This window comes from Dipodomys ordii, unplaced genomic scaffold, assembly GCF_000151885.1.
Source record: "Dipodomys ordii isolate 6190 unplaced genomic scaffold, Dord_2.0 Scaffold1, whole genome shotgun sequence".
Taxonomy (NCBI): domain Eukaryota; kingdom Metazoa; phylum Chordata; class Mammalia; order Rodentia; family Heteromyidae; genus Dipodomys; species Dipodomys ordii.
Window position 1 is genome coordinate 59,299,144 of NW_012267217.1, and position 24,972 is coordinate 59,324,115.

General features: G+C 42.6%; 1 protein-coding gene across 2 annotated transcripts in view; it reads right to left on the reverse strand.

The window, feature by feature from the left end:
- The window catches only part of Col4a4 (collagen, type IV, alpha 4), a 118,134-nt gene that overhangs the window by 4,364 nt on the left and 88,798 nt on the right, over positions 1-24,972 (reverse strand). For both annotated transcript variants that reach the window (XM_013010218.1, XM_013010226.1), the window contains exons 38-46: positions 19,967-20,038; positions 18,652-18,780; positions 18,444-18,557; positions 16,911-17,066; positions 16,375-16,482; positions 15,312-15,320; positions 12,649-12,774; positions 2,221-2,337; positions 271-459 (exon numbers count right to left, since the gene is read on the reverse strand). In XM_013010218.1, coding sequence (XP_012865672.1) covers positions 271-459; positions 2,221-2,337; positions 12,649-12,774; positions 15,312-15,320; positions 16,375-16,482; positions 16,911-17,066; positions 18,444-18,557; positions 18,652-18,780; positions 19,967-20,038 — 1,020 coding nt within the window. The remainder of the gene's footprint in view (positions 1-270; positions 460-2,220; positions 2,338-12,648; positions 12,775-15,311; positions 15,321-16,374; positions 16,483-16,910; positions 17,067-18,443; positions 18,558-18,651; positions 18,781-19,966; positions 20,039-24,972) is intronic.

The following is a 24,972-nucleotide window of genomic DNA, read 5'->3' on the forward strand; positions in this document are numbered from 1 at the left end:
TGATCCCATGGATTATCTCCACTAAGGGCAGCAGCATGGGTGATCATGTGACTGTCCAAGGTCAACAGCATGGATGATCAGGTAGAATATCTACCCAGAAGTCAACAGTACAGTGGTCATGGGTATTACTATATGCTATCTATATACAGGTGACTATCATGGACCATCATGTGACTATCTACACATAGTCACCAGCATGGGTGACTGGTGATCACGAGGAGTATCTATACCAGGGTCAACAATATGAGTGATCACATGGAATATCCATACCGAGGTCTTGATTGTGGGCTTTCTCCTGTCCTTCCATGTATAACAGACTATATCCGGTCCAGAGCCGGGGCATTCCCACAGGGCAGGCAGGTTCCTGGTCCGTCTGACTGTGGAGAACCAGGAGGAAGCCACTGAGGTAGCCAAGGCCAGTCCCTTTGGGCCCAGGATCACCAGTCAGACCAGGAGGGCCTAGAGAAATAAAGAATGAAAACACACCTTCAGGATTTCTGTTTCACAAGTACCGGTCCTGTGGCACTGTGCTAAGCACACAGGGAACAGAGGGGAACAGGGCACAGCCGTCAGGGCAGGCATGGTCCCTTCCGCAAGTGCAGTACACACAAAGACTCAGCCAGCCAGCACGGAGCGCCACTGCACACACATTCAGAATCTCTGAGTCCAACCAAGCTCTGTTTGAAAGTATCAAAAGCTAAAACAAACAAAAAATATATCTTCACTGAGCATTATAGACTATGTTCTTGTTATTATTCCCTAAATGACACAGTACACTACATAGCACTTACATTGCAATAAACGGTTACATACTCTAGACATGATTTAAAATATGTGGGAAGGTTGTGTGTGTGTGTGTGTGTGTGTGTGTATGTACATATGCATGTGGTGTAAAATAATATGATAATACGATTAATATAAAGGACTTGAGGATCCTGGGATGAGGGATCCTGGAGCCAGTACCCTGTAGATACTGAGGAAGGACCAAATTAGTTTCAAGCAGTTCCTAGGTGATGCTGGGGCTTCCTGAAAAGAGAACACAGGAAGAAATCCCTGTCCTCCCAGAGCACTTTCATTGGAGGGAGAGTAATGACCATACCCATATGGAAAGATAAACTGTAGAGGTTAGGACATGGTAACATCTAATGAAAAAGAACTAAAGCAGTGCATGAGCCACCCCTCCCAGACCTGGGGCCTCCACCTTCTCAGACGGGGCTGGGAACAGGCTGAAGTTGGTCTTCTTCCACCTGCCAGATGGCCCTCATGGGTCTGGCGCACTGAGGGGTCCACTGCAAAGGGCAAAGGGGAGGATGCACATGGCTGACTTTGAATCTCTTCTTTAGTGAGGGAGAGAGGGGAAGGGAAGGCCTTGCTCTACCATTCTTGGTGGTAGATGGAAACGGATAATCCTCTAAAATGTGAGCAAGTTCTGACTCATTTGACACTGCCAAGATGCTGATCTCCTGAGGAAGGCCAACAGCTATTTCCAATTGCCAGGAACAAAAGCTGATGGACTTTGAGAGATGAAAGATGTTTTGGTTTTGTTAATTGCTTGTTGTTCCTTCAAGACCAACAGGCTCTCCTACACACACTGCCAATCAGAGATGACAAAGTGACCAAGTGACAAAGAGATTACAAAGATGACCATGTGAAGGAGATCTGCTCATTTGACCTGTAATGATTTTATAACTGGACATTTCAGATTTGGAAATCAAAAATTGATGTAGGGAACACTAGATCTGCATGTCTACAGGAGCTAATTTGCTGAAGCTGAGCTTGGTCTTTCAGAAGCAAGCTCTTCTGCCGCAGCCAGCCCTCCTCTCTTGTTTCTACTCATGGACATTATCACCTTGACAGGTACTCTCCCAAGATGTGTCTTCAAGTGTTTGGGTCCACCAGGCCTAAGTTACATTTCAAAGCTCTATCCTGACGTCATCTCTTTCCCCTCACACCTCACCTGCTCCCAAATGCTTTCTCTTCAAAGCCCTGTATTTTATATACGATCCAGCAACTAGACGGGCTCTGATGATGGTTTGGCATCCATTAGAATGTGGGAGATGCATCTCCTCAACGCTTTGGTCTCCCTAATATCTGCTGAGCGGGCATCTGTGACAAACAGATGTATTTCATAACACCCACTGCACAGCTGCTTGCTAGGCTTGGTGTCTAGCTCCCCAGTCTTTGGTATCAGGGAAAGGAAGACAAAAAGAAATGTGTCACCTGGTTTTCCAGCACAGCCAGTCTCTCCGGCTTCACCTTTGTGTCCAGGAGGTCCAGGCGGCCCAGGGACACCATCCTGGCCCCTCCTTCCATCCAGCCCAGGCTTTCCTTTGCATCCTACAAGAAAGAACATGATGGTGGTTGTGAGACCTGCCAGAAGTTACCACTGTGGGCCCTGTGGACCCAAGCTGGGCTTCCTTCCTCCCTGATTCTGTTATACCAACCGATTGAAGTCTTCCTGATTACATGAAGTTGAGGTTAACTGTCTCTACTTTACAGTGGGCAGAGACTCAGGAAACTGGACTTTAATCAAGTCAATGAGCCAGTGAAGGGCTGAGCCAGATTGGAAGTGGTACACAGGGAATTATTGAGAGAGTAAAGGTTTTTCCTGTTTCCTTTATATTATTGTATTTGGGCTTTTGGGGGGGGGAAAGCATTAAATATGTATTATGTGTATAACTAAATATCCTTTATAATGAAGTCTGAATTGGGGGAACGAATGAAATTTCATAGGATTCAGTTGGAAGTCGAGTTAAATTAGGAGACAGAACAGTAATTCTGTGATCTGAGCTGCATCTTCAGACCTTTAGCTGGTCTTCTGTGTTTTGAGATACAGTCTTACCACTTGGCCTAGGCTGACCTCGAAATCATGATCCTCCTACTTCTGCCCTCTAAACAGCTTGCATTACAGGTTTGAGCTACCATGCGCAGCTAGTAATTTTTCATAATAGCTTTTCATCTAGTGTTTGCAATATGTGGGTACCATGCCAATCTCTTTAGCAAGATGATCCCACTCAGTCTTCAAAGCAGCTCAGGAGCAGGTCTGCTCCCACACCAGCAGGAAGACAGGCTCAGAAAGATCACAGAGCCCAACAGATGTGAGGAGCAAATATGGCCCAGATGACGAGTTCTGAGGTGGAACCATCAGCTCCTGTTCCACTTCTTCACAGGCTGCAGAGCCCAGGTCCATCCTTAGAGAGCATAACCTGGGGGCCAGGGCAGCGGGCACAGTCATCCTAGATGGGCCCTTAGGTACTGGGTTGCATTTTTTTGTCAACACATCAATTAGTCACAATCTCCATCTGGTCAGGGTAGTAGACATGGTCATGGTCCTTAGGGACTTCATGGCCGTTAGTCCTGGTTAGCTGACTTTACTAGCTCTCCCTAGATCTCCAGCTCTCTCTCCCCTCCACCCCATCTCTCTCATTGTCTGTGGCTCTCTCTTCCTTTTCTATAAATTGGCTTCCTAGGGTCTGATTTATGCCCTCCTCCTACATTCTCATTAAAGGCTATTAAATCTCCTATGTTTTAGGGTCACTATATTGGGGAACAGATCCCTTACAGATGTGACTCTAGTAAAATGAGCCTGGTAGAGTAGAAGGTAATGGAGCCTGGTTTTATAACATGAGGAAGTGACACACAAGGAAATGTTAGGGACACGCCTGTGACAGAGAGACGCCTCAGGAGCCATCCACCTTGCCAGCACTTCGCTCTTGAACTTCTACTTCTAGATCTGAGGAGGGAAGAGGTAGAGGACACTTCCTGTTGCGTGCCCCCCACCCAATCTGTGGAATTTTGTTCCCATAACCAAAGTAGCCTAAAACCAACCATTAAGCCAAAGAGGGGCTTGCTCCCGCAGCATTTTCTAGAGTCTCCTGCTCCCACGCTCGTGGAGTGAAGATAGCAAAGCTGAGGAAGCCAGTGAACCCAGGAGTTCTCTTGTTCTATTGGAGGTATTTACTTGCAGCTGTAGCTGCTCCCCGGGGTCTCAACCAATACAGGAAGTATGATAGTGTGATTAAACGACACTGGGGCCAGGATAATGATGAGGGAAGGTTGAACCAAGTCGTATCTTGACAAGATGGTGGAAATCAAGAATTTCCTGGGAGGCTTCCTTTTCTGTACTGCTTCAAAAAGTCCTTGCTTGTGCCAGGCCCAGACTGTGCATTTACACTTGATCCATGTGCTGACTCGCCCAGAGCCCCTTGGAATAAGAACTTTCCCTCCAGACCACTCAAGACACATCTGCCCCCAGACCTTTCCAGTATGTTTTCACGTGACTGTTGCTATGGGTTCAATGGATCCCAGTTTGAGAAACACTGCCCTAGACTAAAGTTAAATTGTAAAGCTCTGTCTGGTAGCAAGCTTGATGGTATACTTTGAGAGTTCTGTATTTCTGCAATTTGTTTTCTATTTCTGTTTCTTATTTCTGCCTAGTTTTGGTGATACACTTTGAAAATTCTATATTTCTGTTGTCTTTTTAAATTCATTTCTATTTTCTTCTTTCTGCCTATTTTTTTCTTTCACCATAATTTATTTTTCTTATTGTGAAAATACTGTACAAAGGGGTTACAATTACATGGGCAAGATAATGAGTACATTTCTTATCAAGTATTGTAGCCTCCTCCTTTGTTTCCCCTTCCCATCCCTTCCCATCCTCCCCCTGCCCTCCACCCAAACCTCCTCCTGCCCCCACCCCCTGCACCAAAGTTGTAAAGTTCATTTTTCGACATAATGACCTATACATCTCATTGTTGCAATGGGTTCACCTGTATCCCTATTTAAACGATTTGTTTTTCCCCTTCCCCTCCACAAATTATACCGACATCAAATACAGTGAAAGCAGGGGTTATACCGTGGGGGAGGGTTTCTGCCTATTTTTGAGAGTGGTAGTGGTCCTGAGGCATGAACTCAGGGTCTGAGCACTGTCCCTGAGCTGTTTTGCTCAAGGTTTGCACTCTACCACTTGATCCATAATTCCACATCTGGTTCTTTGGTAGTTCATTGGACATAAGAGTCTCATGGACTTTTCTGAGTGGGCTGGCTTTGAACCATGATCCTCAGATCTCAGACTTCTGAGTAGCTAGAATTACAGGCACGAGCTACTGGTGCCCAGCTCTGCCTATTCTTGAAACCAGATCTTTGATGCACGGAACTTATTATCTTAACAATACCATTAATACTAATAGCAAACACACTTTTGTTCTTTCAGGCTATTCTAAGAGCTTATTAGAAGAGTCAACTCATAATTTTCACAAGCAGCCTTGTTTTTATACAGCTGAGGAAAGTGAATCTCAGAGAGGGTGTGTGCGTGTGTGATCTAGTTCCCAAGCCCCTCTTCCTAGCATTACACTTCTCCATTAGAATCAAGGATGATTTATGGGCAAAATATTCATTATCCAGGAAGATACCAGTTGTTCCTCATGGGGAAAAAGTAGAAGTACCTTACTTAAACCAGAGTGAGCAGCAACATCACCAGGAAGCCTGGTGCAAGCGAGGCACCTCGGAGCTTTCTCCACACCTAACAAGCCAGAAAGTCCAGGTTGCCACTCAGCAGTCCGTGTTATCTACCATAAGCTTTCCAGAAGACCCAGATGTTCCATAAATCTTGAGATCCCAGGCTTTCCACATCCCCCTTCCACCTCCGAGTTAAGATCAGCTGTTACAAATTCTCACATTACCCACATATGGGTGCTGGCTGGTTTGTCCCTTCACTTCTAGATAGTCTGTTGTTCCAAGAGAGAAGCCTGGCTGGATTAATTTCTTTCTTCCAGAGTGCTGGCACCAAAGCAATCAATAAATAATTCATGAAAGCAGTGGTTAAATAAATCACGGTACAATCGAATGCTGCAACATTCTGTAGCCACTACAGATAATGTTGTAGGAAAACATGTAATGACATAGAAGTAATGGCATGTTCAGAAGAGCGTGCTGAGTGTGATCTCTTTTTAAAAACATGTGCAGATCTAAGAGTAGGCTGATACACAGCCAGCTGGGCCTTCAAACACAATAGGCGTAATTGCTTTTTCTCTTCTTTACAAGATAGTTACTCCCTATACAAATTCTACCATTACCCATCCCCACCACACATCTCCCTACACAAACAGTTCTCAGTGCAAAGGACTTCTGTTCATCATAGGACATTGTCCAGAGATATTTTATGGCTGTTTGTCAATGGGAGATCGGGTCCCAATACTGGCATCTGGTGGGGAAAGGCCACTCAGTACCTCCAATGCAGAATGTCCCTCCAGGTAGCAGATGATCTGGCCCCAAATGTGAAGAGAATTGGGCTGAGAGGACCCGTGCTACAATGGGGGACAGCTCAGAGCTGCTATGGTTGTGGGGAGGTTGCCAGTCACTGTGGGTGAGTCCGCCATCCACAGGTGAGGCCAGGCTCACAAATCATGTATCACCTACGCTGCAGTAGCAGTGCTGAGCCTCCAGAGTCTGATACACACCCACTGTCTGGATCTACACCGAAAATGGATTTGAGGCCCCTGATCTAAGAAGTTGTACAAATCAAACAAGCAAGGATGTGTTCTGGTGACACAAATGTGACACTAAAGTTTATATGGAGAAGACACAGAAACAGAGAGAGAAGGTTACTAGCCTCGAAGCTTCCACTGGAATAGAAGAAACATCCAGGGAGTAACCATGAACTTGGAACATCAGCATCATAGGGTACATGGGTGGACTGAACAGCACCCACAAAGGCCTAGACGGGCAAGGGACACATGGTGCCTTTAGAGACTAACACAGTGGAGGCTGACTGGGAGTGGGGGAGGGACATAGGGCTTGAGTCACATACAAGGGCCAGGAATTGTGAACAGGCAGCATGTTGAGAGCCTGGAATGTTGAGGGCAGGGGATGAGATACATTTCTCCCTTCCCCCTCTTCTCTGACCAGCCTTGCCTCCTAAAACCAGCTCCAACATAAGGCTCTTGCTCTTTGGAAGATCTGTTCTAACATGGCTAGTCTGGGGCTGTTACTTCTGTCCCCAGATGGTCTTTGTCCTCCACCCTGGGGCCAGTTGACTGCATTCATGTCATGGTGGTTAATGAGCTATCACTCCACCTTTCATTGTTAATTTTATCTAAGGGTGATGAACAGTGGGGTTACAGTTAAATAATTGAGGTAATAAGTACATTTCTTGTTGGACATTGTTACCCCCTCCCTCATTTTCTCTCCCTTTCCCTCTCCCCTGACTCCCCTCCCCGCAAGCTGTAAAGTTCATTTCCAACATAGTCTTGTATTGCTGCTGCATTGGTTGACCCTTTGTCCTTTGTCTCCCTTGTTATTCTCCTTTCCTTCCCCAAATCAGATAAACATATATACAAGACACAGGGTACCAAAATCAAAAACAGTGACAACAGGGGATAAACCAAAGGGTGGGGGAGAAAAAAAGGAATAACTTCACACAGTACATTTTTTAAAAAAGAACTCTTGTTTTCATATCTAGGAGTTGATTTTGATTAGCATTGTTTTATATGGTCATATGTACACAGCTGTTGAGCTAGTGTGATCCTCTGCTACGACTATCCTAGGCATATACTAATTATTACAAATGAGGGAAATCATGGAGCCTATGTATATATGTATTACATTTTCTTTTTCCATTCATCTACTGAGGGGCATCTGGGTTGGTTCCATATCTTAGCTATGGTAAATAATTCTGCAATGAACATAGTTGTGTTTGTAGCTTTAGTGTGGCCTTGTTTGTGATCATTTGGGTAAATGCCTACAAGTGAGATTGCTGGATCATAGGGGAGCTCTATGTTTAGTCTTTTGAGGAACCTCCATGCTGGTTTCCAGAGTAGTTGAACCAGTTTATATTCCCAAGAACAGTGTAATAGCTAGTGGTGTTCCCTTTTGGCCACATCCCTGCCAGCATCTATGATTATTTGTTTTCTTGATAATGGCCATTCTAACTGGGATGAGGTGGAATCTCAATGTGGTTTTGATTTGCCTTTCTTTTATGGCCAGAGATGTTGAACGTTTCTTCATGTGTCTATTGGCCATTCTGATTTCCTCTTTAGAGAAGTCTCCTTTTGATTCTTTAGTGCCCTTATTAACGTCACCCCACCTTTGAGCCCCAGGATTAGAAACACATTTGTGCCTAGTGTCCTGAAGGTGCCTGCACCTTGTAGGAGGCCAGGTCTTCCCATTCAGGTGAGTACAGCTTTACTCTCCATGTAACAAGGCAAGTACCTCTTCTCCCTGGATGGAGAGCTGGTGTGACTTCCCCCACCAGCATCGAGAACAATGTCAGTTGTTTCAGAAAAAACACTGAGTTTTCTCCATCCTATCTGACAAAAGGGGTCCAACGTTCAGCCACTATGCATGTCTACAAAGGACTTCCAAGGACTGAAGAGTAGTTGGTTCATGGATTTGTTAGAATTGCCTTCATCTATTGGACAGGTACCAGACATGCCACCTGACATATGGACTCCAAGTGCCATCATCTCTGATTGATTTGCGGATCTCCATGCCAAGTGTTACAATGCACACTTTGTTTCCTTTAGGATAAGATGCTAGGGGATGACATTTTCCCAGAGACAGGAAGGAAAGCCCTTGTTAACCTGAGTGAAGACAAATACGTCCCTCACAGGATGTGGACACACACATTAGGCAAGGACAACTCAAAACAAAATGGAAACTGCCTTTGCATTTACTTTAGGAAGTGGAAGGCTTGGAGGGCCTCCCTGTAGGAAAAGTTGCAAGGGAGGAGATGTGTGCATATAGAGCATTAGGTCTCCTGGGGTGGAGGGCCCTGAGTAGATACCACTTATACTTAATGTGGTATTAGCCTCCATGCTTGGACAGACAGAGCGGGAAGTTTGGTGTGTTTTATGTCAGTCCCATCTCCAAAGAAAATAGGAAGAAAAGAATAATGTCATTTAAGTGGAAGTGTTTTCTTCTAGAAGCAGCTGTTTTTCACAACTCAGCCAACTGTAATTGTTGTGTACGTACCCCCTCCCCCCCCACACTTTTGAAAGAATCCTCTTCAGGAAAGGAAGGGTACTGAGAAACCTACACCTAAGGTAGGCCTGGTCAGTCAGGATTGGGCCCTTTTAGACCTGTCACTCTTAGCTAGCCAGATTCCCAGTGGTAAGAAGGTGGGAGAAGGGAATGCGGAAAACATTGAGAATGACTTCTGGTTCCTTGTCAACAGGAGGTAGTATCAGAGAACAGGGACCCCCAAAGAAAGCAATAATGAAGCAGGTGTCCTGTAGGGCAAAGGCGGCCCCAGGAAGCTGAGCTGAGGAGTATTGGAAGCTGGGCTGAGAGACCCTGGAGAGAGAGGAATGGCTCACTGGGAGAACTGAGCAAGTTCCTGTTTTGTGTAACAATGGTCACATTCTGTGGCAGAGAGCTGGTCTTGGGACAAGGCCCCCACTGTCATCAGACAGGGTCATTATCACCTTTAAGAAGGCAAAGCAAGCCAGAGAAGGATGAGTCCCTGTGGATGAGCCCCTCCAGCCTGCATCAGGCGGAATTGGCACTGGCAATCACACCTGGGCCTGGGTAGCAAGCAAGCTCTCTTTCAGAACTCACAATCTTCAGAGAGAGAGAGAGAGAGAGAATCTTCACATGTCCGATTTCACTACGAAGTTGAAGATTACAGAATCTACCCTTGGTATATTTTCTTTCAGTTGTTTTTCTTTAGCTGTTTCCTAAAGCCACTATGATGGACAAACCCACCCACCATCAGGATCTCAGTTTTGATGTTGGGGTACAACAGCGGGTTTCTGCCTCTGCTGCCTGCTTGCGTCATCTGTGGGACTGGGCTCAGACCCCTCTTCCTTCCGTTGGTCTGACATACGAGGCTCAAGCACTAGAACCTTTTCTATTTCCTCTAGGTGACTTGAACCTGCAATTGGGATGGAATCACTAGGGAAGGCATTAACATCTTTTAAAGAGAGCATTCATAGGCTACGGTTAGGGTTTCTCAAATTTAAATGTTCATAAATGTCCCAGGATCTTATTAAAATGCAGATTCAGGTTCAGTAGGCCTGGAAATGGAGCACTGACCCTTGGACCACACACTTAGAGAAACAAGAATGTAGCTGATTCCTCATTACTACATTAATAGACCAATCTACTACGGCCCTGCTGTCTCCTTGTTGGACAATTCTGGCTCCTCAACCAAAGCTTTCCTTCAGACTCTGCTCAAATGCCAGCCCTCACTGGGTCTTCATGGTCCTACCAAGCTCCACGTGTGCTTTACCACTTTCTGACCCAATCTCCTACTGTCCTCCACTTGTAACACCCTTAAGGCATGAATTATAATTGACCTTTGAGTTACTTCTGCCCTGCTAGCTATTTCTGCCATGTGACTGGGATTCCCCAGTTAAGGAAAACACATTGGACGACTCATCTTTGTACTGCTCACAGTAGTACCAGGTAGAGGGAAACTGGAAGTATTTATCAAACAATCTGCAGACCCTTACAAAAGGTCACAGCTTCTAGTTGCAAGTTATTTTTTAAGAGTTGGGAGGCAGTCCTGGAGATATAGGCAAAGCATATATGTAAAAAATAGATGTATGTCCCTATCTTGGGGTTCATTTCACTTAACATCATTTTATCTGGTCATAGGGACACAAGTGGTTTTTTCTTTCTTGCTATTGTTTCTAATGTATTTATAATGTACCATGTGATTTTTTTTTATTTCTTTGTATGTTCCTCCCCCATGGTATAACCCCTGTTTTCAGTGTATTTGATGTCATTGTCCTGCATCTTATATATACACTTCTCTAATTTGGGGAGGAGAAGGGAAAAAACAAAATGCTTAAATAGGGATACAGGTTGACTCATTGTAACAATGAGATGTGCAAGACACTATGTTGAAAAATGAACTTTACACTTTAGGCGGAGGGTGGGGGGAATGTAGTTGTGGAGGTGGGAGGGAAGAGATGATAGGGGAAAACAAAGGAGGAGGTAACAATGCTTGTTAGGAAACGTACTCATTACCTTGCTCATATAACTGTAACCCCTCTGTACAGAATTTTTACAATAAAAACACATTTAAAAGATGTAAAAATAGACATATGCAAAAACAGATATATATGACTGATATATGCACAGTATAGCATGTATTTAAAATGTTTATTGACCAGTTAGAACTTCTCACATGCAATGAGAACCAAAGAAAGAAAGGTAAATAAGTACTCACAGCATGCTGAAGGATGTCACTGAAACCCAATTAACCTTGTGCACGAACAGATGCCGTGCAGAAAACACTACCAGCAAACAGTCAGCTTGAAAAGGACTCTAGGGAGGCTTTGGCCTCTACCCAAGAAGTTGAAGGGACATCTTTTAGGTGTTCAGCTTCTTGAGTCTAGGGAACCACTAGGAAAAACAGGTGACACAAACTTCTAATTCCTTGGAACTAAAATATTAAGAGCTCCTATCACAGCTGGACAGTGGGAGAAGTTAGAGGGAGGCCTTCTGATAATTTGCATATCATGCTTCTGGAATCATGGGTACCTCCAACTGGTCTGAAGATACCAGTGCCTTCCAGACATCCAATCCCAGACTCCCTGATCTATCTGTAAATTACCCAAAGTGATAACAGATAGCTGAAAAGAAAGTACTTGGAAGATACTTCCTAACAGAAGAATGTGGTTTGCATCTATATACAATAAGGATTCTGCCACCATAGTGAGCAATAGTCATATCAATTAAAGGAATGATGCAATAGCAACATTAAGAGCATCTACCTCCTCCCTATTCTTCCTCTATGTGTTCACCTCCTTCTCTCTTCCCATAGGCTTAGTTTCTATTCTACAGAACCAGATGTAATTGTTTATCATTCAACAGCTAATGGTGATTAACAGAATATCTATTTTGATGTGCTAAGAGATTTCAAAAACCCACCCCCAAAAGTTGACCAAGCATAAAAGATTTGAGCAAAGTTTATCACAAAAATAGAAGAGACATATAGATCTAATTAGAACTTGATTAGCCCTTTGAATCTATGAATAAAAACTGGTTAAAAGAAATGGAAGGAAATTTTTAGTGCCTCATCATCTCTAGTTATTTAGGCTCCAATTTAAAAAGTAGCATAATAAAACACTTGGACATGATTAATTAAACAACACTTTAAGGATTTTCACACTGAGAACAAAGGAGGATATTCTTAGGAGAGGATCACAATGGCTCAATAGCTATGTGCATATGACCATGTAAAATGATGCTTATCGAAATGAACTCCAAGAAATGGAAACAAGAAAATTTTTTAATTGTACTGTTTTCTTTTTTCTTTCTTTTTTTCTCCTTTTGTTTATTCCCTGTTGTCTCTGTTTTTTTAATTTCTGTACCATTTGTCTTACATATAAGTTCATCTCGATTGGGAAAGAGAAGGGGAATCATAGAAATGGTAGGACAAAGTGTAAACCAATGCAACAGTGATATTCATTAGATACTATGTTGAAAATGAACTCTACAACTTGAGTGGAGGGGGATCGGGAGGAGGAAAAGTAGGAGAAAATGAAGGAGGGGGTAACAGTTCAAAAAGAAACATAGTCCTTTCCTTACTTACATAACTGTAAACCCTCTGTACATCACCTTTATAATAAACTTTTGTTACAGATCTAGATTTTCACTTCAGCAATATGACACAAATAATTAACAGAGTAAAGTTCATACCTGGTCCTGGAGGGCCTCTCTGTCCAGGGAGTCCCACAGCCCCTTCTGGTCCTCTGGGGCCTGGTACCCCAGGGAGCCCTGGGATTCGGGGACAGGCATCTGCATCTGCAGGTGGTCCAGGCTCACCTGAAATTAGAATCACCCCTGTGTGATGGGATCAAATGCTTATGAGCCAGCTCTTTTTGCAGTCTCCAGTTAAACATGGACTTCCCACATTATACTAATGTTAAATTTGTGTGTGTGTGTGTGTATGTGTGCATGTGTGCACACATTCAGTGAAGGCAGGAACTTGCTTAGTTCACTGCAGAGATGCATTGAAATCTTGTAGGAGGCATTTGCTGATTAAAGGGACCACTGACTTCTGGTATGATGAATGGATTACCAGAGGAAGTGGAAGTATGCTATGGTGACAATTCATTGAGGCACCAATAGCATCATGACATTGATGGGATCTCCAAGCTTTAGGCTCACTTTATGCTGGGGCACCAGCCACACGTGGCATTTCATAAGGTTTGTCTCTAAAACCTATCTCCTAATTCATAGCACAGCAGTAAGGTGGGTTTTCCTAGTCTGTTATTCAAACAGAATTGCAGACTTGCAGCCAAATGCTGGTAGATCATATTTGTAATCCTAGCTACTCAGAGAGCTAAGATCTGAAGAGCATAGTTTGAACTCAGCCAAGGTAGAAAAGTCCATGAGACTCTTATCTTCAATTAACCAGCAAAAAGCCATAAGTGGAGTTGTGATTTAGGTGGTAGAGCTCCAGCCTTGAACAAAATGTCAAGCAAGATCACAAGACCCTGAGTTCAAGCCCCAGTCCCAGCATCCACAAAAATAATCTAATTTCAGAATTACTAGAAGCTCTAACCCAATGACTTTGCTCCTTGAGGAAATAATATTGGAGTGGTCCAAGAGACATATACAAAGTAAGAAAACCAGTAAATAACTGATACATTTATGATCATACAGCAACAGATGGCAGAGTCCAGATTAAAACCCAGAATGACCATCATATCATCTTGCCTCCATATCATCATCACCATGTTTTACAGGGGATTGCATTTAGGGTCTTGGGCCTGCTAGGCAAATACTTGACCCCCAAGTCACAGCCTTACCCTAGAGATCCCTGTGTGATAAATTCTAAGAAAGGAAACATGTTAAAATATTAACATTGGATTCCTTCTGCTTTTCTTCACATTCCTACAAAGGTGGGTAACAGTTTTAGCAATCGTAACAGTAAAGCACTAAGAAAAATCTTAGCAAAATGTCACCCAAACCACAAAGTTTCCATCTATAATCCTCCACGTGCCTGTGAAAAATGGACTTGAATCTAGAAGCTGATCCAAATTGAGCCTCTCATAAAACGTAGTATGAAAACACAAGCAGCACAGGGACAGACAGATGTTCACAATACGTTCATTTGAAAGTAAAATGTGGCTTTACCACTATGGCTGAGTTGGGAAAGAGGCTTGGGCCTTCCCAGAGGAAGTGGCTGGGCAATGGGGATGGGGTGGTCTTTTGGCTAGATTTTAGATTTAGAATGTTAAAGTTGTCTTCGAATGATTTCTCATACAGCCACACAGAGAGGACTAAAATAAAAACTCAAATATACTTATTTTTAAATATGAATATTAAAATATAACAGTTTTTAATTTCTTTTTGCTTTTTTTTTTTTTGGTGCTGGTCCTGGGGCTTGAATTCATTGCATGGAGTGCTATCACTGAGCTTCTTTTGCTCAAGGCTAGCACTCTGCTGTTTGAACCACAGCTCCATTTCTGGCTTTTTGGTAGTTTAGAGCTAAAAGTCTCACAAACTTTTCTGTCTGGGCTGGCTCTGAACTATGATCCTCAAATCTCAGCTTCCTGATAGCCAGGATTGCAGGTATGAGACATCAGTGCTTGTTTTTTTTTTCCTTTACTCTTTAAACAAAACTTGAAAGAAGAGAGCTGTGGTTTGTCTTCAAAGGTCCCTGAAAATAATATATGGCATCTAGATTCAAGGCAAGAAAGGTTAATATCAAATACCAGGAAAGAACAAATGTACACATTCACTTATTTTCCTTTTTCTCTTTTCAGAAATGCTTGTTAATTTCATTGAAAGTGCCAGGCACAAAATTATATGTTGCTTTTACATGGTGATTTGTTAAGTGAGCATTTGCTTTTTAACACACCAAGAAATTTGTCCTTTGAAAATGGACAGAAAGGTTAAAAAAAAAAGAAAAAGAAAATGGACAGAAAGGTATGCTAGGAAAGGCTTGTCACAGTTTGAAGGATAAGGGACCATCTCTTAATAATGTTGGTATTAAGGATTTTTCAGTGTGTTTATACCATAGAAGTCATAAAGGGAACTTACATTAGTGTGTGCTGTAACATTGATGGGAATACTCAGACTTTGAGCCCAAATTGAAATTTTAGAACCTAAGTGCCTACCCCATTGTGACCATTTATAATGAGGGTCATGATTAGGACACAGATAGGAGGGTAAACAAGGAAAAGGAGGCCTTAAAACCTAATATAATGTAGCATTCTTTCTACAAAACAAAAAACAATACTCTGGTGTAATTCACAAAAACCATTTCCTCTGCATTAGCTTTTCCTGGCAAAGGCAGAAGAGACGAGAAAGCAACCAGAGTGGCTAACCATTCACTTCACAGCAATGCTTACCTCTGGAGCCTGCGGAGATTCCAAAGCCAAAAATTTGAGGCCATGCCACGATTTTCACATGGTGGAAAGAGACGTTAGAATGTTTAAATTAGGACAGAAATGACATTGATTTACTGAGAACCTAAGCAATCATTTGAGGCAGCGTCGCTGACGTGCACAACGACAGCATCCCATTTTCAGCAGAAGTCCTCAGCCATGTGACGGACGGGGGGGGGGGGACAGCTCTGAGCACTAATGGAGTTTTCCTCTCTAGGAAAACTTGACATGAAACTCTCTTGAGAAATACACAATTCTAGCTGATTTCTTATGGTACATATGCCCTGAACCAATGTGCCTAGGAACTATGTCTATTTAAAGGCTTCTGAAAATTCTGTATTAATTTGTCAAGTTCTATAGGTAAGGCACTGGAAAGAAATATTTTTTTTAAAAAAAAATCTAAGTGCCAAGCCCTTTGTTCTGTTGTAATATGATCCCTCATAAAGCAAAGAACTTTATATATTCTCTGGATTAGAGGACCAATTTAAGAGATTACAAACTATTCTAAGTTGTTACTATATTGTCATGATATCGATTCAGGATCTTGAAAGATATTACTTCTGCCAAGATCAAACATACAAACCTATTTACACTCTCTCCTTGTCTCCCCAATTCTTTCTTAGTTGATTTTGGCTTTTTGTTCTTGTGGTAGTGGTTGACAGCTGATATACTAGCACTGGAACCATGCCTTCAATTCTAGATTTTTGCTAGTTATCTGGAGATAAGGAATCTCTCAAATTTGTTTGCCTGGGCAGGCTTCTGACCAAGATCCTCATATCTCAACCCACTGAGTTGCTAAAACTATATGGTACCTAGCTAATTTTTAAATTTGTTAGGAAAACACTTATAAGCGTACCAAATATAAGTACATAAAGTACATACAGTACATATATCCAAAAGGGTTTAACTCACAAGAGTTTAACAATTTCAAAATAACTGATAACCTTTGGATTCTGATCCTCCTAGATGTTTAGACAAAATGCCACCTTCAGGTTGCTTAGAAATTGGCCGTGCATTAATTGTTTACCTGGAGGGCCCAGGGGCCCTTTTCTTCCTGGAGGTCCAGGTAAACCTTTCTCTCCAGGTGGACCAGGAAAGCCAGGGGGGCCAGGAGGCCCTGGAAATCCCATTGGTCCTAAAAGAAACATGACAATGAGGGCACAGAATGAAATGGACTGGCGACAGTAATAGTCTGATTTACCATGAAGATCCAAAAAGAGAGAGCAAAGTCAGCATCTCACGTGAAAGATTGTCTGACTCTGGAAGGCTGAGACGAGCTACCACCATCTGAAGTAAACTGACTGATCAAGCAGAAAGGTTAAAGAGAACACATCCATGATCCAGATGAAGCCAAACTGGAATTTAAAAAAGCCCTGTACCCTGAACTTTCCAACTTTTACTCAAACTTGAAGGCTCTTGGTGGAAGTCAGGGAATTCTAGAAATAATAGTCACTGTTTTTCCCCCAACCCCAAACCAAAAAGCAGGCTTTTACCATAGAAGGACAGAACCCCCAAGATGGTCTACTGTAAGATACATAGTATGTAAGGTACTTATAGTCATACCTTTCTGGCCATCTTTTCCATCGCATCCTGGAATACCCTGACATCCAGGAGGACCTGGTGGGCCTGGGGATCCTGGGGCGCCTGGTAGGCCATAGTCACCAGGATCCCCTTTCAGAAGATCCACACTCCCAGGAGGGCCTGGAGGCCCAGGTTCTCCTGACAAGGAAAGGAGGGAACATGTTCTTTCAGCCAAAGACAAAGGAGTTGATTGGCTCTCAGAGAACTTCTTGAAAATTTTAGTGATTTGAAAGGCAAGGGAAGTAGAGGATTAGAAGAATGAATGTCAATCATTATACCGTGAATATAGAGTACATCCCATGGAGCCTGAGTTTAGAAATGGTAAAGATAATGGGTTAGGAGCTATTAGAAATAATGAACCCTCGGGCTGGGAAGGTGGCTCAGTAGTAGAGTGCTTGCCTTGCATGCATGAGGCCCTGGGTTTAATTCCTCAGCACCACATACGCAGAAAAAAAAGCTGGAAGTGGCGATGTGGCTCAAGTGGTAAAGCGCTAGCCTTGAGCTGAGAGCTGAGGGACAGAATCCAGGCCCAGAGTTCAGGCCTACAACTGAACCCAAAAAATAAAAAATAAAAAGAAATAATGAACCCACACAAGACTTCATCTCTCTCCATGACATTTCCTTTTGAGAGATCAGCTTCTGCTCTTTATGTGTGCTGTCATCTCACTACTTTAATAAGACAGATGGATGGATAATGGAAAGATGGGATAGATGGAGGGTGGGTAGCTGGATAAATGGAAGGAAGGAAGAAAGGGTGAATGGATGACTAATGGATGGATTGGTTATAAATCGGTTATATATTTTTGAAAAACTATGGCTGATAGAAAATGAATGTTCACGCAATTAAATATAGCACTCTATTTGAAAACAAGTATCTACAGACAGGAATAAGTTGATCACAAATACTTTTTCATTGGGCATTTATATTTCTTAGAATATTTTATCGCTTTGATTTTTTGTTTTGCACTGGACAATTCTATTCTTCTTAAAGTTATAAACATCCCCAAATGATATTTATGTCTCTGTAGAAGAATTCTAGAAGCTTGTGAGAACTGCACGGGACAATCTGTGGGCATGAGATGACTCCTAAATAAAAAGTCAGCTAGCTTACAAGAGCTCCCCAAATCTTGCCCTTTCAGAAGGCGTCCTTGTGACGTGGTGAGAGGGATTACAAGCTACCGGCCTCTCAGGACATCTGTGTGCAGCAGGCCTAGGTCCTGCCACCTAACGGGCATCTCTGAAGCCTCACTGAGCAGCTCCAAGGCGGTGATATGATGCTTGCTCTGCATTCTGTTTGCATCTAGGCAGAGATGACAGGGCAGAGTTGACATAGAAGAGTCAGGGGCTGGGACCTGAATATGGTGATGAGTGCCCACCACTACCCATATTCCACCCAGTCTGCCAAATTGATGGGGTTTCCGGGCATTGCTGCTCTGCCGTGGTCTGGTCCTACAGTCCTGCTGAGCTGGCAGCATCTAGCAAAGAGAGCCAGTCTCTGCCATCATCTAATCATACCTCTGGGACCATCAGGGCCAGGAAGTCCCTGATCTCCAGGTGGGCCTTGTTCAGGAATGTCACCCTCCGGAGCTCTTCCTGGAGCACCTGCAGGACCAGGTGGCCCGGGCGGCCCTGTGTACACACATGTTCACAGGTGAGCCACATTACATGGACCAAGTTTCAGAATTAATTGTTGAGAGAGGAGACAAAGCATGCTGCTTCTTACCTGGGGGGCCTGGGAAACCTTTTTCTCCAATAGGACCTGGAGGAGAAATTCCGGGGCTCCCGGGGTCTCCTCTCTCCCCTTTTATCCCAGGTAGTCCCATTGGGCCTGGTGGACCCATTTCATACAAACCTTCATGAGGAGAAGAGCAGCAATATTACATTCTATTCTTATTTGTCAGCACATGGTGCATGAAAAATGCCTGCTGCCCCACAGGAGTGTGACAGAGAACTGGTGTGTGCAAGAACACTGTCTGACTGTATTAGGGACAGGCAGGCATCGTGTCCCATTGCCGGATTGTCATTATCCTTGATGACCCAGCACAAGGTCAGCTCCAGGCTTTATTTTCTTTATGATTATTTCTCAGATTAAAGAAGAAAAGAGAGAGAGAGAGAGAGTTTAGGGAACACCATCAATGCTCTAATTCTTTCAATGGGTAAAGCAAAAAGAAATAAGATACAACAATAAATCATTGTGAGTCAATTTCTTTGAAGTGGAAATAGCAACATAAAAAGAGTTATCATGTTTTGGAGTTTTCTATTAATGGGATAAACGTCATTGGTTTCTGGGAAGAAGTACATACTTAATCAGATATTTAATTGAAAAGATCTACTAAGCAAATCCAAAGTGATCAAATTCCAAATTCTATAAAGATTTCATCTCACCATCAAGATATTTATACCTAGCCACACAATTATATCTTTATTTCCCACTAAAGTTTACATGTTGGTCCTCCCTGATGCTTTGTCTGGTTATTATTTGGCTGAAAAAGTAACATCACAAATGTGTAATTTTTGGAACAGGCTAAAACCCCAAATATTGAAGATGAACCTGATTTATCAAAAATAACAACAAATGGTTCTGGTAATTTTTCTTGGCACTGACATTAAAGGCTGCAAATGGTTCTAATCACATCCATGTGGTGGTACAATACATAGCTACACAAAACAAAACAATGCTGGGGTTATTTTATTTGTACCTGGACTATTTATTTGTTACTCATAATATCTAAAAATTAAGCTCCATGTAAGCAATGGTTCTTAGTGTTTTTAGCACGGAGCCTGTCTCAAAACCAACCAAACATACTGTGAGCCAATCATTTCTTCTTTTTTATTTTTTTAACATCCTTTATATGTAAATGATTAGCAGTGCTAGAGATAATCGCAATACTGTGTCTGTAGATTAAATTGGTTGTTTTTTATTTTTTTTTTTAGTTTTACTCTCAAGTCCTATGCAGTGAAGAAATAGGAGAGTGCACTACTTCATCTCAGGGTCTTCTGAAATAAAGCTGATTCCTTTGCGAATGGTTTGATCTTACCTGAAGCACCTTTGCTTCCTTTTTCACCTTTCAAGCCATGTAAGCCATTCAGGCCAGGAGACCCAGCAGGACCTGAAACACACCACAGGCCTGTGTCACAAAGACCAGAGAAGCCACTGATGGCTGATTTCTACTCTGGCCACAGATCCAAACCAGAGGGCACGCCAAAGGCGATGGTAGACACATTCTGTCACGTGAACGTCTTACTGGGGATCTCATGCCCAGATACAGTCTAGAATCACTGCCTCTTGCAGAAAGTGACCTTTGATTTGACGATAATGAAATCACTGGAGATGAGGAGAAGAGTTAAGGTGGGAGCAAATCCGATCTCCTCCCATCCAGGTGGGTCTTTTCTCCCCACCAGGGTCTGTGGGTCTTAACTTCTTCCAGTTCTTTCCATGTCAACACAGTAAGACAACAGGACAGCCATCGCATCCTGAGGCCTACCTGTCCTCCCTGTCTCTATTGTAAGCACCCTGCTACCTGGGAAAATAGGCCTGCAAGGTCAATTCAACCGCAGGTATTTTTTCCCAACACCTTTGTTCTGAACCATTCTGATACCTTTTGAAAACAATTGACCCGATTTTATGTTGATCACTGAATTCAAGCTCCAGACTCTGTAAGCAGACATTAGTTATCCCATGGACGCCTTTGTCTTTGAGAATCAAGTTGTCACTGACCACTTCCACTTGAAACTTTTCTTTTAGGGCTTTCCACTGTTGGACTTTGTGTTGTAGTTCACTTTTTCAAAGGAGAGTTTTCTAACTGGCAAGCATCAACTCAGAGGAAGATGGAAGGAGGGAAGAGGATGGAAATAAGGGAGGAATGGAAAACGAATATGTCGGGCTCCTCCTGATCCCAGTCACATGGTATCCCACCCATCTTCTCCACCCATCCTCCACTGAGGGATTCAGGAAAGAAATACCTCTCTGGTCAAGTCTGGTGACTGTTCCATTTCTGGATGCTGCAAAAGGAGTTATTCTTTCTCACTCAAGACAGAAGGTTCTTGATACATAGACATTCACTCAGTTCAGCTTCAAATTTTTGACATTTGAGACAACTTTCAGCTTATATGACCAGACCTACATCAAGTGTCCCTCGCTATACCAAAAGTACCTACACAGGATTCCATGGACCAACCATACCTGTGCTGTGCTGTAAACAACCCTACCCTTAGCCAGCTGTCTCCCTTACTTATACGTCAGAGAACAAGACTTGGTCCTGTGGGTCTTCTAGCCCCAGGCTCAGTGTGCTTGCTGGTACATAGTAATAGTAGATGTTCAGTGTGTGGTTACCTATTGAAGAAGTAAATGGGAAAGGGTAGACAAGGAGGGCCAGGCACTGAACAGGTAGAGAGAAATCTAGTTCTTAAAAAGAGTGAATTATAATTTGTGTGCATACCACAAACTTTTTGTTTGGTTTCATGCTGGTCTTGGGGCTTGAATTCAAGAACTAGGCAATGGTCTTGAGATTTTTATCTTTTTCATTTTTTCCTCAAAGCTAGTGTAATACCACTTGAGCCACAGATCCATGGCTGGCTTTTTGATGGTTCATGTCGGATAAGAGTCTCGTGATTTTTTTTTAACCTAGGTTGGTTTCAAACTACAGTCCTCAGACTTCAGCCTCCTAAGTAGCAAGGATTACAGGTATGGTGCTCAGCCACAATTTAAAAAAAATTTATATATATATATATATATATATATATGGAAAATACAATTTAGAGAATTTGAAGGACTCCTCTTATATATAAATTATTCAAGTGCTAATTATTCTCTGGGCATTAAATCAGACCCTCTGTGTACATCTAGGAAGCTGGTAGAGTTAGGTGGTTCCCTCCTATTTATCGCCAGCATTTTAAAGAGACAATTGTTACCTTCTTTTTAAAATCGTAACTTTAGGTCATTTCAAAGGAGCCATATGCTCTTGCACTTGGAAACAAAAATGGGAATAAATCCTTATTTTCTCTAAATCTCTTGTTTCCTAACCACTTTTTTTTAAAAAAAAAAAAAAAACAGTTCTGGCTTCGCTTATTTTCCAGTCCTCTTTGCCTATTTTATGAGCCAGTCTTTCAAGTGTGCACCAAAAGAACACGGGGATCTTCTTCAGCTGCCAAATCTGGATATTTATTGCAATCTATCTGAAATGATAATAAAATTTTGAGACTACTCTGCTCTTTCCATGTGTTTTGATCTCCAGCGTGATCTGACAAGATGGATGGCTTGGGGACTTGGCTGAGGGAGGAATGTCCCAGCCTCTGCCAGCTCACCCATTGTCACATCAACACATCCAGATCCTGGACTGTCAGGGCCCAGCCCCTTGCCATTGTTGAACTGGCCGACCCTTCTCTGACCCAATGTTATCTTTCTAAATTGAATGCAGCTACATCTGGGGAGGGTTTTAAGGGTAATTTTTCCTTTTACTGAAAGCTTTTATCAATCCCATCTCTAAATCAGAAGGTTGTTCATGCATAAAATATATACAGTGCAGATGAGAGGCAATTAGGCTAACAAAGCACATTCCTGGGTAATGAGGAATTTTTATTCACCTCTCTGATCAGCCTTCTGGTTCAGGGCCATCATTTGTGGCTGTGTGGCTCTGCATGCGCAGGCCAGCCTGCTCTTCCTCTACACTGCCCCGGGACGCTTGTGCCTTCTATCTGTGTGGGCAGCCCACTTTCTGTGACTAGATTCCTATTCTCAGGGTGTATTTGTTTTAAATCTGAAACCTGAAATGCTACCCTGTACCCCAGGAAAGGTACACAGCTTTACACTTTTAATGGACTCACCAACATAACCCTATTGGCTGGGGCTTTCCTTGGGTTTTCACACTGGAAGTTCTCTATCCTAAGACAGTCCTTCAGACTTAGCTGGTCACCTCAGCTTTAAGGTAGGTAGAAACGGTAGATCTTTGTGACTTAGAGGAAATGTTTGAAAATCATCAAAAAATGATTCTTAAGTATGATCTAATTTTTTTTAAGTGCAGCAAACACATGAATGAACTAAGACATGTTTCCCTAGAGTTCTTAGATGTATTTTGTGATAAGGAGCTAATCAGAAATAATCTTTGATGTGTCAGAATAATGACATCAAATTTGGGAAGTGATGAGGAAGAGGAAGGAAGGGAGGAGGTGAACAAACTACTCATGGGGTATGGGGCTGGGAAGGTGGCTCAGAGGTAGAGAGCTTGCCTCGCATGCATGAGGCCCTGGGTTCAATTCCTCAGCACCACATAAGCAGAAAAAACCAGAAGTGCCACTGTGGCTCAAGTGGTAGAGTGCTAGCCTTGAGCTAAAATGCTGAGGGGCAGCGCCCAGGCCCAGAGTTTAGGCTCCACAGCCAACCAAAAAAAAAAAAAAAAAGGACAGAACATTTCTGTGGTTTTCACATCTCTAAGGCACATGGCATTTATTTCCTAGTAAAAGACAACTCAAAGCACTTTCTTTTCTTTTCTTTTCCTTTGTCAGTTGTGAGGGCTTGAAGTCTAGGCCTGGGCGCTGTCCCTCAGCTCTTCAGCTCAAGGCTAGCACTCTACCACTTGAACCACAGTGCCACTTCTGGTTTTTTGAGTGTTTTAATGGAGATAAGAGTCTCACAGACTTTCCTGCCCAGGCTGGCTTTGAACCTTGATCCTCAGATCTCAGCCTCCTGAGTAGCTAGGATTACAGGTGGGAGCCACTGGCACCCAGCTCAAAGCATTTTCTTTAAGTAAAATGGTTTACTTGTCATGACCTAAAACCCCCAGTGTACATTCTAGACAAGGTGATATTACAGCTAGTTGACTCTAGGGATCCATCACTCCAGCCTTGAATAGACACCCAACTAAGAACTGGATGCTGTTCTTCTGGAGGGCATACGTATTTTAAAATCTCGGAATCAAGCCACTTTTAGCATATGTCCAAGTTAAAGTTTAAATCTGAGTGAGCACAAGCAGTACTCCAAAAAACCATATGGCCTGTTCTCACAGAGCAAACAACTTTTTGATTTCAGCAGCTGGTTTGTGCAAACAAGATAATCAGTCCCCTTGACTTATTTAGAACATACTTCAAATATTTAGTTTCTTAGTTCAAAGTGTTCCTGCTGGGGTATTGTTCACTTTACTATCAGCATGATATACTGCAACAATGAGTTTATACTGTAGGTAGGTATTTTTATTTTAGGAATGTCTTTTTTCCACTGTTCGGTTTTGTTCTGGTCTGTGAAGCCTGAACGTTCACTGGGCTGTCTATAGTGAAATACTGCCACTATGTGGTCAGAAGGTGTTACTATAATACCCGTCTCTACCTGCTATGAAATTGTGCGGGGTTGATTGTTTACCTACCTCCTCCCTGTCTCTTTTTAACAAATTATTTCATTGCATAGAATTGTAATGTAGTTAGTGATTACTTTTCAAGTCATTTATAGAACCAATTCTTAGCTACTCATTTCTGTTAGTAATACCATACTGAAGTGAAGTGGTAAATACAAACCTAAGTCAGGCACTGGTGGCTCATGCCTGTAACCCTTGCTACTCAGAAGGATAAAATCTGAGGATCATGGTTCAAAGCCAGCCTGAGCAGGAAAGTATGAGACTCTTATCTCTGATTAAAAACAAAACAAAAACATAATCCTCAGGATAATGCCCAGCTCCTGAGTTCAAGCCCCAGAAAGGGTACAATAAAATAAGTAAGTAAGTAAGTAAATAAATAAATAAATGCAAGCTCAAGGGAAAAGAGATGAATCACTAATAGTTACCTGAGCCTTGTCATTTGGGTCAAAATAAGATTGTGCTGTGGCACTAAGATACTCAGAAGTCTTTAGTATTCTAAGTCCTTGCTCTTCTACTAAACTGGAAGGCTGAGAAGTGGAAAGACATTAGAAGGAGTTAGTAACAGAAAATGCTTTCTTTTGGTTTGTTACCAACTCCTTCCAGACACAAAAGGATGTAGAAGAATAGCCCCAGAGAATGCATGACTTTCCAGAAACAGGAAATGGCCACAATCACCAGAAGGAAAAGGTGTAAATAGCAGA